Source organism: Symphodus melops (assembly GCF_947650265.1).
Source record: "Symphodus melops genome assembly, chromosome: 15".
NCBI lineage: Eukaryota > Metazoa > Chordata > Actinopteri > Labriformes > Labridae > Symphodus > Symphodus melops.
This window is the reverse complement of record NC_136705.1, coordinates 18,123,011-18,136,716: the sequence shown is the minus strand read 5'-3', so window position 1 is coordinate 18,136,716 and position 13,706 is coordinate 18,123,011. Positions and strand designations below refer to the sequence as shown.

Here is a 13,706-nt window from a genome sequence, read left to right as displayed (position 1 = left end):
GTTGTACGGCAAATTGAATACATTAAAAAAAATCAGACCTATTAGTTCACATGTGTCAATTTATTTATCAACATTCTCATGTATAAATAAATAGTGTTTGATGGTGCAAAGTTTATTCAGAATATCAACTTCCAGAGTACCATAAACTATATAGCTATAAGGCAACACAAAGAGCTTGACAGTAATCAGAGCTGTAGCTTTGCTATGAGAGTCCGCTGTCTGTAAAATTTAATAGGCTAATAGAATAAAGGCTTCAGTAGTACATTAACCTAAATATTTTCAGCAACAGTAACAATGCACAGATATGCTTGGTTAAAAAAACCGGAAACAAAAAAAAACCCGCATGCGCGGTGTCAGACTACACAGTAGTTTGAGAAGTTGAACTTCAGTTTCGGCTGCTCTTGTGTTGTGGAGTGTGTCAATGCAGGGCGACACGATGACAGCAGCCTCAAACAAGTCTTATGCCTTGTTTATCGTCTGCATTTTAATCTCCATACTTGTGTGAGTATCATTTATGTAGACAAAAATGAGTGCGTGAGCTGTAAGTTAACTTGACATTGTGTTTTTCGCAGATGTTATGTGAAAATATGTTTCAGCTAAACGAGCACCTCGATAGTTAATGTGTCAAAATGATTTTAAATAACGTACATTTAAGAGTCGAGGTTATCGTTGTGGTTTCTGTTAGAGCATTAGTACAGTTTAAATATAATAATAATAAAATAGTGAGGTGTGGGTGCTACGTGGGTGAGGTTAAGGAGCTACGTGGGTGAGGTTAAGGAGGGAAAAGAAAACGAAAGGGGAGCATGATTCTCCACAACACCTGAGTTCAAAACTAGACTACCATTTGGCGTAAACTTAGACTTTGTTATATAGGTTTAGGTTTTTACACACATTTATGAAAAATACATGTATATATTCCGAAAGTAGTAGTAGTAGGGGAATTTCAGAGTACAGACTTTCACTTTCGTTTTCGCATAATCTTACATAAGATTGTGCGGAAGAGTAAAATCCTGCAGAGGCAGGCTCCAGGAACATAGTCACATACCCTCAACAGTCGTATTTTTGTCAACATAAATTACATTCATATTTACAGTCTGTGGTTTTCCATCACTGTTTTATCATCAGGTCCTTTCCTCCCGCCTCATCCCAAACTGCTGGGGGAAGCACGTGTGCATTTGGCACTTACAGACACGAAGAGAGGAACTGCTGTCTGTGTGGGGTTGGTAAGTGTCAAATTATGTCAGTTTGAATGACAAATAAAGGGGGGTGAGGTCATAGAAGCATCTTATTTTTAGACCCTGGTGTGTTCTCTCTGAGGTATTTCTTTATGAAATTTATTACTGCATCTATATTTGTGTTTACAGCTCAAGTACTGACTTTAAGACAATGTCTGTGTTTCCGGACTGTAGGTCTAAAGCTGAAGACGCACTGCGAGAAAAATCTACAATATGGGAGTTGTGAGCCTTGTGAGCAGAGAACATTCAGCAGTCATCCCAGTAAAGAGACGTCCTGTGAGCCCTGCACAAACTGCGGTCACCCAAACGGTATCAGACAAAATACTTAATTTTATTGCCGGTGACACCCAAAGGAAAACATTCAGATCTCCATGAAAGAAGGTTTCAGTGCAGTTGACCTTTTTTCAAGTTAGGTTTTTTTCAGAATTATCAATCAGTGCAGTCACTTAAATCATGAAGCAATAGTTAAGTTGTTGATTTCTGGGGAAATTTGATTGACCAACCATTTCTTTCATTTTATCTGGTCTTGCTGCCTTGCTCTCCTCTTGGAGTGATGTTAACCTGTTTTTAATCATGTTTAAATTAATGATTATGCATGCATGCCGAATGTTCTTCTCAATTTTCTCAACCATGTTATTTTTATATCTGCATGTTTTCCTTTTTCTATACCATTGAAGTCAAAATGCGTTTGGATTTGGGTGGTTTGTAGGGAAAAAAACATCCTTGGGAAATATAATTGATGTTTTTTCCTGACATTCTCTCTAATAATTAAATGATTGATAAGAATCAAAAGTCCAAGCCCTGCTCCGATGATGCTATACCTTTAGATTTTCAGATGTAAAAATAGACTTTATCAGTCCATCTATGAGAGTTTAGTTCTCAGTCTTAACATATTTTTCATAAAATAGCCTACAACTAGTCAATTACAATATGATTGACATATATTCAAGACTATTCTTAGATTTTATGCTTTAGCAAGTCACAAAAAACCCCACTGTATTTCTAAATTTCGGTTCCATACATCAGGTCCCTTCATAACTATTAATTTTGTCTTACTCTCTTTAAAGAAAACCTAGAGGAGGATGAACCTTGTACCGCTCCCAGGAACGCTAAGTGTCGCTGTCGTCCGGATCACTACTGCATCAGTAGCACAGAAATCTGTCACCTCTGCCATCCTTGTAAAAAGTAAGTTCTGCTCTGTCACATGTCTGTGAAAAACAACATTGAGGAAATGGCTTTGTTCAACTTTCACTCATTTTCTTTTCCCCTGGGATTCAAGGTGTGGTGCTGAGGGCATCAAAGTGAAATGTGCAGGCAAAAATAACACAGTCTGCAATGAAGAAATTAAAGGTGTGACTCAGATCAAGTAGTTCAAATTCAATCATGGTTGTCATTTATAAACAGAAATGTCATCATTTAAGAGGTGAGGTCACATGTCATCCATTACTTTGTGTTGCAGGAGGAAATCGAGCAGGGATAATAGCTGGCATAGTTGTTCCATTGTTAGTATTGTTAATCATTGCTACCGCTGTGTTCTTTTGGATAAAAAGAAAAAGATCTCGTGAGTATTTTCACTACTATATCCATCTATAGGGAAAATGATCAGCAGAGGGTATTAAAACTCTGTTAGTACTTCGTCTGGTGCTACTCCAATGAATGTATTCTGGTCTTGTGCTTTAAATGTGTACCTCATCCAATAAGAATATATCTCTCAAATCTATCTCAGGACAACAGAACAAAACAACAGGAGGAATACATGAAAATGCTGGTGATTTGGTAAGTTGTTCTATTGAGCTGTTTTCACATTATGCACTCCTGAAAAATATCCAGATAAGCTTTTCCACAGCAAGCTCATTCTGACTTGCGATGGGAAAAACTTGTAGGGGTCTGGCAAGAGAAACTCCGGATGAAGTGTGAGTAAAACATTTGCTTTCACACATGCAGCTCCTCCTGGAAATATCAGGAGTTTTTCTGCAAGTGTGAAAGCCCTATTTTAGTCTTTTTATAACTCTGACAAGTATTAAAATGTTTGTGCTGTTTGTTTGTTTTTTTTTAATCTAAGTCTATCTAAACTCTTGTGTCACACTCTGGTCACTCCAGTTGTATATAAATGATAAACACTCTTCTTTCTTTGCTTTAACTTTGACATAGCTGCTCCTTTCTCAAGGAGGTACAGGTTAGTTTTTAAATGTGCTTGCTTTGTGTCGATAGTACTGTGGTGTGATGTATTTTTAAAGCTTGTTAGCAGTCTTTATTTATCCCTGTGTAGTTGTAAGATTGAGTGGAATTACTATCATTAACATCTTCTTCTGCTTTCCAGGAGATGCAGCCTCTAAATGGTAAGAGTGGCATGTTTCTAAATCCATTATTTAGGCATGATTTGCGATTGCTCTTGATTTTAAGAGAAATAGCAATAGCTTGTGAAAGACACTTGATGGAATGCCAATCCATCATTAATTAGGGGACTTTACAAACCACACCTTAACACCCCCCCATCATGATGTATTGTTGAGTGATTTTACCAGCCGCCAAAATACCCACAGAGGTTTTCTCCTCTTAAATAATTAAAATCCAGCAACAAAACTGAATCAGCTTGAATGAGGAAACTTGTCAAACTTTAGGTAATTTACTGAATAAAACCTTATATTATCAATGCAGTAAAAAAAGACAGCGACTGACTTGAAACACTTGGAAAGTAGTTGATTATAAATATTGAAATATGCCAAAAAGCTGGCTTGGGAAACAGATTGTTGTGGAACTGAACTGGAAAAATACACCCTTTCCCCGTCTTTGTCATCCATAAGAATAAAACAGCTGCTCCATGTATTTAAAAGTGAAGTGTAACTTCTGCAATGTTGAACAAGTTAATTTTTTTTTACCATCTTTCTCTTTTTACCATCTTTCTCTTTAGTTCCAGATGTGGATCTCCAACCTCTCATCCCTGACATTGTAAAAATTATGGGATGGAAGGATATGCAGGACGTGGCAACTCGTAGTGGCGTGCTGAGTACAGATATTGAATCCTGTAAGCTGGACCACCCAGGTGACAGTGATGAGCAGACACGCAAACTACTGTCGATCTGGGTGGAAAAGGAGGGAAAGGCGGCCCCCAGGAGGTTGATAGAAATCCTACAACGTAGTAAGAAAAAGGCCAAAGAAGAGAAAGTGATGGCTTTATTACTCAAAGCCAGTGGAGAAAACACTTCAGCTTAAATGTGTCTGTAATAAGCAGATTTTAAATGTTTTCATGGGATGAATATGAACTACGATTTTTTAAATATAGTTTAATGTCATGAAATGAAATTCAGGTCTCCTACCGCCTACATGTTGTTATTTTCTACCGGGTGTCATGTTTACATGAGAGAGCTGAACTATGAATACCAAGATTTGTAACGGGGTTTCTCAGCCCTGATCACTTACGTTTGTTTTTAGTCGTGTGGCGTTGCTTGTTGCTACTGAGAATTATCACTATGATCTCCTTTTCAGTTTATTAAATAACAGATTGTGAGATTGTCTTGTCAGTATTACCTTCCAAACACTGAATTTTGATTACATCCAAATGTACTGAAATGCACCTGTTGTACTGTTTTGACGTAAAAATGTTTCAGGACAAAGTCTGTATGACAAGGGATTATGTGAGGCTTGCTTGTTTATTGTGCTTTGTACTTGAATAAATCTCTAAGTGTCACTGAATACATTAACCTATGTCCAAAGAAGTATTGTTGTACAGAGCTTCAAAATGTTGACTGACAATAATGCATGTCTCTGAGCAATCAAATTTGCCAAAACTTCTGAAGTTAGAAAGTTGAATTTCTTTTTGGCACCATACAACAACATTACTGTTTCCAGTACGATTATTTCAACTGTTACAGTAACACCACGAATATTAACTTACCTTATTGACGGAGTCTTTCGCAAAATGATTTTTAGTGAGTTCTAGATCAATCAACTTTTTTAAACTTATACCTAAATAGCCTAAAACAAGTGTACGAGGCTATAACTGAAATGCTCTTAAATGGAGGAAAGCCTAAATTTAGCTACTTTATAAGCAACAATAGGGCTATAATTAAAAGAATTTCAGATTTTTAATTTGCAAAGAAATGTTAACGTGACTAAAGGTATGACATCATCAGATAGGCCTAGTCAATAAAAGACATTAAAGTCTTGCATTTAATTGAAATACTAAGCTCTTTAGTAACATGTTATTGTTCTGATTGATTTCAACTCTTTTTTTCTAAAATTATGCCAGTGGATGACACCATACAAAATATATTGTTCGAAAACACATTGATACAATAAATCCTAAAGCAAAAGGCTCAGTGCTCAGATCCTCTATTGTGGTGACGCAGAGGAAGTAAGGCGGTGTCTCGTTGTTGGATGGGTGGAGCACACACTCAGGAAATGTGTAGAAGAGCTGTTCCCTCGTTTTCCCTCATGAGTCTGTTCTCACCAGAAAGATCACTACACGTCGAGTTTATGACCATGAACTCAACCAGTGAACAAGGCAAAGGTAAGGGTTTTAAAGTTTAACACTGTAGTCTGCATTGTTTAAGCTGTTACTTTTCAGGACTTGAGCTACGTTAAGGGGCTAAACGTGCAAACAAAAATATGCCTTGTAGGCTGTGTTTTTTGTAAGGTTTTTAGTTGTCATTCTATGTCTGAAAGTTTAAGAAATCATCATATGAAGTAATGTTTGTTAGCTTCCTTGTGTAAAACATGAGTCGTTTGCCGGAAATGAAGTTTGTCACAACATGAGTGGATATTTTGTAGCTACGACAACTGAGGAGGTAACGTTGGCAGAGTACCGACGTCTCTTCACAAGTGACGTCATAAGAGTTTTCCCTTTCGCCACCTTACAATTAGTGTAGTTTACATTTACTAATGTTATACCCTAAATACGACTTTAAATTTGTACTCAAAAGATGTATACACTTTATTTGTTGCTGAAGTAAAAATATCTCACTTCGGAAATACTTGTTTTTTTTTTACTTGAAATTCAAAAGTATTTTTTTTAAATAAGGCTACTCTAAGATTAAGATTTATATATGGTAATGTTATTCCTCTTTGAAAATAAAAGGTTATTTCTTAGTCGTTCTCAGTATTTAAGCTGACAATAATCTTAATGTTATGTATCAAGAGATGGTCTAAAATACATTCTTGGCCCCTCTGTCTGACTTGATGTTTGTTTGGATGGACTGAGCCATGGAAGTGTTGGAAAGAATCCCAGTGAGTAAGTCATGGGAAGTTTCCCTGGCTCTGCAGCCACACATACTCTGCTTTAACTGCACTGACATTTCAACTCAACTCTGACAGAGAACAGCTAATACACTTACACTGACATCATTATACATGTGTACTTCATATTTCTTGTTATTAGCACACAGTTCCACTGAACATGTTATATGTCTTTGATAGTTAAGGTTTTATGAAGACAGATTTAGTTCCGACTATCTCCATTAAAGCTGTGTGCAGCTGTCTAAATACTAAAGTTGTGGAACAAAAAAAGACTTGTGTAATTTCCTTTTTGTACAATATATAGAAGTGCATGTGGGTTACTCAATGACAACCAGGAAAGCAGATCATTATGTCAATGTCAGTTTCTTCCACTTGTAAATAAAGTTTGGACATTTTCCAAAAGGGGGGGAGGGGGAGATGCCACTTATTTGTGGTTTGGGAACAGGATGTTAATGTTCACTGGCAGAATGAAGGTAACCAAAAAGGGTTATCAGAGAAATGCTCGATCTTCCTTCCTCCATAGTTGCACAGTCTGATCATGGACCAGTGCGTCACCCATCCCACTGCCTCTAAATTTAGAGGCACAAACTGTGCCTTCCCCCCGGGTAGAGTGCTCCTACAGAAATAACTTGATTTCAGCCGGACAACTCATGTTTGTTTCATTCCATGTATTTATCGCAGCAGAACATAGTTTGTGTTTGTTTGTTGGTGTCTAGGCTCCGGTCTCATCACTCCTCACAGTTTTAATTAACATGCAGAAACTTGAGGAGTGATGGGATGATATCTTAAACCCGAGGGAGAGGTAGAGACCGCATATCTTGCAACTAATAAAGGCGGCTAATAAGAAGGAGGTGTTTACTCGTCATTGTTGAGAAAGAATCAGTGAAGTCAGTGAATATCAAGTCATTTATTTATCTCTGTAAACCAGTGTTTTTAAAAAAAAAAAAAAAACGTTTATCTACTTATTAATAAAGCACTTATTTCTGTTTTTCTTTCAGAATCTGAGCCGCACCGATTTCCGCAAGGTGTTTTTAATTAAAGACGCGCTGAAGATGCAGGGGTCCATTGCACGAGTGTGCATGGTGGTTGCGGCTGCCATATTAAACCATCCCTTGCTGTTTCCTCGCGAGAACACCACAGTCCACGAACAGGATGAGGAGATGATGGCTCGTATGCGGGCGCATGAGGAGAGGTTGGAAATGGAGCAGTCTAAGCTGGAGAAAGAGCTGGCGCAGTTGGAGTCGCAGCTGGAGGAAGCCAGCACAGAGGAGGGTTACAGTTGGTACTTTTGGAGCACGGTGTCATTCATCATTTTCTTCACTATTGAGATGTGCAGAGTTGAGCTTGCTGACAGAGAAGTCAGGCCCGTAGAGGATGAAGACATGTTTCTGGAGGGTGGATCTATCACCCCAAAGACGATGGTACTAGATAAGGATGTCCTTGGTAACTTCTGTGACAAATGCACCTACACCTCGGCCCATGACAGCTGGAGGGTGAGGGAGTTTGTCGAGGGTTTTGCTGATGACTTGTTGGAATCGCTCAGGAGCGTGTGTGACAGGACAGACATGGAAGTCGGGGACTTTGTTGGAATAGGGAGCATGTTTGAGTCCTGGAGGGTGTGTAAGCCCTTAATGTGCGACCTTTTGGTGCCTTTCTCACCTCCCGATCCGCACTCTTTTCAGTTCCGCCTGTGGTGCTGCCCCTCCAGCGACGTGCCTCCGGACATGCAGGGCTGTGGCAAAATAAAGGTGAACAAGGAGAACGAGGAGGGCTGTCTCTGTGGCTCTGCTAATCTGGGAGAGGACATGCTTTGTCTGTTACACAGCAGAGACGACGCCATCGGAGTTGACTGCAGTGCCGATGAGCTCCTGTGCTCCAGGAACACATCTCTCCTGGCCAAAGATCAAGTCATGAAGTGGTTTCAGATCTCTGTCACGAAAGCGTGGGGACGCATTTCTCACAAGTACGACTTTGAGGTCACCTTCCGCAACCTGGATGCAGCGGGGGCTCTAAAGATCCGATTCCCTTCTGGAAAAGTCATCGTGATGAACATCATACCTGCGGTTCAGTTTGAGGAGACCGACGCTTATTTCGTCTCTCACTTTCCTTCAGATTGTGAGAGTCCTCCGGATCCGTACTGGCCCCTCTCTTTTGCAATCTATGAGAGAAATTTGTTTAAACATTTCACCAAATGCCTACCACAGCATTCCTGTCATTTACACTGCCTTCAGATTGTGACTTTCTTACACAGGAAGCAGACCGGGCTCACAGGAAGCAGTGCATTGACAAACTACCACTTTAAGACAGCGCTGTTGCACTTGTTGCTGAGTAACAGCCCGTCCTCATGGGGCTTTGAGAACATGGAGCACAGGCTTCGGGACGTACTCGTCTTAATGCAGAGGAGTCTGCAGGAGAAGAGACTTCACCATGTTCTCATTGGGAACAGTAAAGTGCCAGAAGAAGTCCAAGTTCCTGAAAGAATTCAAAGAGCAGAGCCCATCAATCTGCTGCGACCTCTGGTGTTGCAGACGGAACTTTATGCAGTGACAGTCAAACATTTTCAAGAGATGTTGAGAAATGCAAATGTGCTATTACAGGAATACACACCTCACTTACCAAATGGAGGTTTACACCACAGCTGAGATGCAAGTTTGTGAGCTTTGGCCATGTTTGTCTTCTATATTCTCTCATTTTAGCACGAGCACATACCGTTCAGTTTTTACTAAGAATAATGTTGCACCAGAGCTCAAGCACTAAGATGAAAAAGTGCTTGAAGAAGTTTTATTCTGGCCATTATCTAGACATAGTGGTTTCTGCTTTACACTCGACAAGGTGCCAATTGTTTTAATTCTTAACTGAAGCAGTACAGAAGCAGTCTTTAAACATTGGGTCCTTTTTTTTTTTTTTTTATAAATCTACATCGGGACAGTCTGGGCCTTGCATATTCCAAAGATCAATTGTAACCTGTGCACATTTCATTCTGTAGAATAGTTTGGGGCTTGAAAGGGATGTGACTTGTTTCATAACAACTTCATTTAAATCGTTGAAAGTCGAAAAAAAGTTCTCTACATAATAATTTTTTAAATACATTTCACCATTTACATGGAAAAAGAAAAATCACTTTTGTTAGTTAAGAAATGTACACAAATACCTCTGATATTATGGCAGCATAACAGGAATAATGTAATAAACAGTCCAACAGTGTTTGGTTTATATTCACACCTTTGCAAATATGATGGCAGCTACTTCATGATGTAATGTTTGTTTTGTTGCCATGTTAATTTTTATTTTTTTTTAATCTTTGGTGAAGCTTCAGCTTTTAAATAAATCAGGGCAGACATGATGTATCTTTCAGGTTAGTTAATGTGGAATTGACAGAACATTCAGATTGTTTCCAGTGGCATTACTGCCACAATATTTACCTCAGTATTTTATGTCCAATAAAAACAATGTAAACTCAATGTGAGATTTGCTTTAACAGATTTTATTTTGAAACACACACACCTAAAAAGCGCAGCTTTTCTTATTCTATTCCTGGTGACATTTTCTGAGAGTGGTAATGGTTCTTAAGGTGTGATTTTGTTTAAAAAAAAAAAAAAAAAGAGTGCAGACATGTAGAATGAAACATGAGTGTAGGCAACTGAAAACAAGTTTTTTCGTGTATCCTTCACCATGAGATATGTTCAGAGATAAATACAGTTTTTGGCTACATTGACTTTGCTTTAGAGTAAACTTTTTTGAAAACCAACAATCAAACAATCAAAATTTAAAATGGATGTAAAAATCTTCAGGGTTTTTTCCTTTTTTAAAGGCCAAGGTCATAGTTGGGTTTCCCGTCCGCATAGCTCTTGTAGAAGGCCTTGTAGGTGTCCATGCTGTGTGTGGTGGCTTTGACAGCCGGATCCTCCATCATGCGCTCGATCCACTTGTTAAGCTCAGGTGTTCCGTCAAGGCAGCTGAAAAGACAAAGGAACTAAAATAGTCAGACACAACCTCAGATAGTCAGGTTCTTTTTTTTATGTAAAGGCCTGATTTTTGTTCTTGACCTAATATTTGTTTAAAAAAGCCTCTATAAATAAAATGTATTTGTGAATGTCCTTAAAGAATAAAACTTACTGTTTCAGTTCGAAGAGCTCAATCCTGTCAAAGAATGGCCACATCATGTAGTCGATCATTGTGATGGAATCACCGCCAAAGAACTTTGTCTTCTTGTTAACAAGGTCCTAGAAAATAAAGATGGCACCCATCAGCATTATGTAAAGTCATGATAGAAGGACAACAGGATAATCTGTTTTCACTCATTAATTTAAATGTTTATAACTTGTATTGACAACCACAGGGTGCTCTTTAATTTCTATTAAGAATCCTGAGCAGCGAATTCTGCAACCTGCCTTGTTTAATTTGGCAAACTTCTCCTTCAGTTCAGCCTCCAGCCCTGACACATCTTCTCCATTCTTCCTTCCTGAGGGGATCTTGTAGAAGTATGGAGTTACCTGTTGAAGACAGCGTCACTGATGTGATTATTATTTCATGACTGTGACAGAAGGAAAGCATACAGACAAATCCTCACTATTCAGAAGCAACCAAACTACCTTGGAGAAATGCTCCAGCATCATCCTCTGTTGAGCTTTACCATAAGGAGAGGAAGGAAGCAGCCTGTTCTCAGGGTAAACTTCATCCAGGTAGTCACAGGTGATGGGCGACTCATAGATCAATTCCCCAGCAGGCGTCTCCAGCATAGGGACCAGACCGAGGGGGTTCTTCTCGAGGAACCACTCAGGTTTGTCTTTCAGGTTGATATTGATCGTTTCGTGCCTGAAAGACGAAACAGATGTAGCAAATGTAAACAAAATGACAGGTAACAGGGAGCCTGCGATGCCCAGTTTAAAAGACATTAAATGGGTGTTTACTTGATCCCTTTGGCATTCAGCACGAGTCTGGTCCGGTGAGCGAATGGGCAGAATCTCATGCTGTAAAGTCGGATGACGCCTTCGGGCACTGATGCAGGTGCAGCACTGCCTGGAAGACAAACAAAAAGCAAAGACTATATGCAGCAACAACATGTGCTTCTGACCAGTGCTGCCTGAAACTAACATATCATTCTGTTTCAGATACTCAGAATGTTGGAGATACTTGCTTTATATTCATGTCATTTGAGATGTTGTACTTAATCATCTATCTCCAGTCATTTATATCTCTTTATGTCTCTGCATTCTATGAATAGGATTATTTTAAACACATGATATGATGCATTCTTACACATTAAAAAGCCGTCAAAAATATGGAGTCAAAATATGTTCATGCGTTAACCGGTTTCATTCACTGAAATGTTCATCCATCACAGAGTATCAATAACAACTCTAAATGTCCAACAAGTTCACAGACAGCATGCTTCATAGAAATGTTTTCTTGTTTTCTCAGTGAATAGATGCAAACAGTCATCACCTAATCAAAAAAACAAAACACACTCTGATCACACCGCGATCTCCGGCCTGAAGAAAATCCAACCTCAGGTTAGGAAACCGTTTTAACTACCATTATGATACGAGTGATTATGGAGACATAAACTCACCATTATCAGTTAATTACCGTCATGAATACACGCTTCAGATCGGCCCTTTATTATCTTAAGCATAACCATTTTTATAATGATTTACAAACACAAACCAGTACGCTGCCATAATGCAGTGCAAATACCTAAGATACATTATATTATTATTATTACATATTATGACAAAAAGAAGTATGACACCACTTCTTCACAGTAACATCTTAACAAGAATAGTTCACTGACAAAAGTGACTCTTTTCTTTCTGAAAGTGATTTGGTTATGACACAACAAAGGTATTGGTTAAAAAAAAAACAAAGACGAAATGATGTAACATGATCTGACTCTGAATAGAGGCGGGGCGGCTCCTGTATAATGTGTGGAGTTGAAACACCTGTTTAAATAGCCCAACCTTTAAATGTAATGTTACAATCGTCACTCTGTATTGTCTTTCACTCTTTTGTCCAGCTTATCAGCTGTTTGAACTTTTACCTTTCAGCCTACAGTCACAAGATCAAGTCCTTTACTAACATTTATCATGTATTATTTCAAATGATTGACTTATAATAACTATAATAACATTTCTCAGATTCTAGTAATCTTTTACATCTGCTTTTCAATCCGTTTTCCCAGATCTTAAAAGGAGTTATATCACCTTTTTTAAAAATATATATTTTTTTGCTGATATGTTTATTTCATTATGTAAGCAAAAGTAAAGTGAATACTCTAAATTATATTGTATTTAACTGCAATATATTTATCTATTTAGCAAATGTGACTTCCAACATAGTGTAGATTTGACTGCAATATGTTTATTACTCAGCACGTTACCTTCAACCTGTTTATATTGAACTGCATACGGCCTATTTATAACTGCATTAATGACCCATATTCATTTATTAAAAAATGTGTTTCATGAGGTCGCTCGTCAAAAACCTAAAATATTGGGGTGGACAGATGTGCAAAAACAGGAACGGCTGTTTAAGTTCAACGTGTTGAAGTTTGCTAATTGTGTCTCAAAAGCTGGGAAAAGTAGACTAGATGTGATGTTTAATTAGTGTATCTTTTTTTGTTTATGATTTATTTTGTGTAAATTCAATAATTAAGTATACTTTATTGTATTCAGGTTTAATTGAGTTTTTATAGATTTATTATGGGCTAAATGAAATTCTCTACTGTACTTTAAGTGAGGAAGAAAATGCAAAACCATGATGACTGTGCAAAAACATAATTTACCTCTATGCATCCTTTCATCTTACAGAACACTGGATAATAAATGTGCATAGTGCAAAGTTCAGTTTCACAATTGACTTAAAGTCATACTTCAGTTAAAGCCATGCATTTAATGATAACTAAATTGAATACACTTGAACCACTGAAATGCAAGCGAACTTCTATGAAGTACTACGCTTTTAGCACACTATGACAGAGGGCGACTTACAAGAAGCTTTTAGAAGTATCCTGGTAAAAGCTGTACTCTTACCTTTGGCGAAGCACTTTTCAGTAGACATGTTTTTTTTCTTTATTTCCAGGTGGTGTATAAATGTAAAATGGCAAGAATGAAGAAAGCTGACAAGAACACAAGGTACCCAAATGAACCTTATTTCCGGGGTTTAGGTATATATAAGCGCCATCAGACACATGCATTCACGTGCTTCTCATATGCTCGGATTTCCCTTTTTGGAAAG

General features: G+C 38.1%; 3 protein-coding genes across 3 annotated transcripts; 2 read left to right on the top strand and 1 right to left on the bottom strand.

Moving 5' to 3' along the window:
* Positions 1-370: 370 nt before the first annotated feature.
* On the top strand, positions 371-4,936 carry fas (Fas cell surface death receptor). The gene is made up of 9 exons (XM_079363484.1): positions 371-501; positions 1,126-1,223; positions 1,410-1,544; positions 2,303-2,420; positions 2,515-2,585; positions 2,695-2,796; positions 2,962-3,011; positions 3,556-3,574; positions 4,147-4,936. The coding sequence occupies exons 1-9, from the start codon at positions 422-424 to the stop codon at positions 4,446-4,448; spliced, it is 975 nt and encodes a 324-aa protein (XP_079219610.1). The 5' UTR covers positions 371-421; the 3' UTR covers positions 4,449-4,936.
* Positions 4,937-5,565: 629 nt separating this feature from the next.
* On the top strand, positions 5,566-9,931 carry itprip (inositol 1,4,5-trisphosphate receptor interacting protein). Its single transcript, XM_079362598.1, has 2 exons — positions 5,566-5,745; positions 7,469-9,931. The coding sequence occupies exon 2, from the start codon at positions 7,523-7,525 to the stop codon at positions 9,110-9,112; it is 1,590 nt and encodes a 529-aa protein (XP_079218724.1). The 5' UTR covers positions 5,566-5,745; positions 7,469-7,522; the 3' UTR covers positions 9,113-9,931.
* Positions 9,932-9,935: 4 nt separating this feature from the next.
* Positions 9,936-13,668, bottom strand: LOC306835835 (glutathione S-transferase omega-1-like). The gene is made up of 6 exons (XM_079362599.1): positions 13,502-13,668; positions 11,381-11,489; positions 11,063-11,285; positions 10,862-10,963; positions 10,587-10,693; positions 9,936-10,426 (listed from the first exon to the last, which is right to left on the bottom strand). The coding sequence occupies exons 1-6, from the start codon at positions 13,527-13,529 to the stop codon at positions 10,276-10,278; spliced, it is 720 nt and encodes a 239-aa protein (XP_079218725.1). The 5' UTR covers positions 13,530-13,668; the 3' UTR covers positions 9,936-10,275.
* Positions 13,669-13,706: the final 38 nt, after the last annotated feature.

Bases quoted from the DNA above. Each gene is read 5' to 3' on its own strand.
- fas (XM_079363484.1), top strand. From the start codon at position 422: ATGCAGGGCGACACGATGACAGCAGCCTCAAACAAGTCTTATGCCTTG. The intron at 502-1,125 runs GTGAGTATCATT...TTTTATCATCAG, and splicing joins ATTTTAATCTCCATACTTGT to GTCCTTTCCTCCCGCCTCAT. The intron at 2,586-2,694 runs GTGTGACTCAGA...TTTGTGTTGCAG, and splicing joins CTGCAATGAAGAAATTAAAG to GAGGAAATCGAGCAGGGATA.
- itprip (XM_079362598.1), top strand. From the start codon at position 7,523: ATGCAGGGGTCCATTGCACGAGTGTGCATGGTGGTTGCGGCTGCCATA.
- LOC306835835 (XM_079362599.1), bottom strand. From the start codon at position 13,529: ATGTCTACTGAAAAGTGCTTCGCCAAAG. The intron at 10,964-11,062 runs GTAGTTTGGTTG...TGTCTTCAACAG, and splicing joins TGCTGGAGCATTTCTCCAAG to GTAACTCCATACTTCTACAA. The intron at 10,427-10,586 runs GTAAGTTTTATT...TTGTCTTTTCAG, and splicing joins GAGCTCTTCGAACTGAAACA to CTGCCTTGACGGAACACCTG.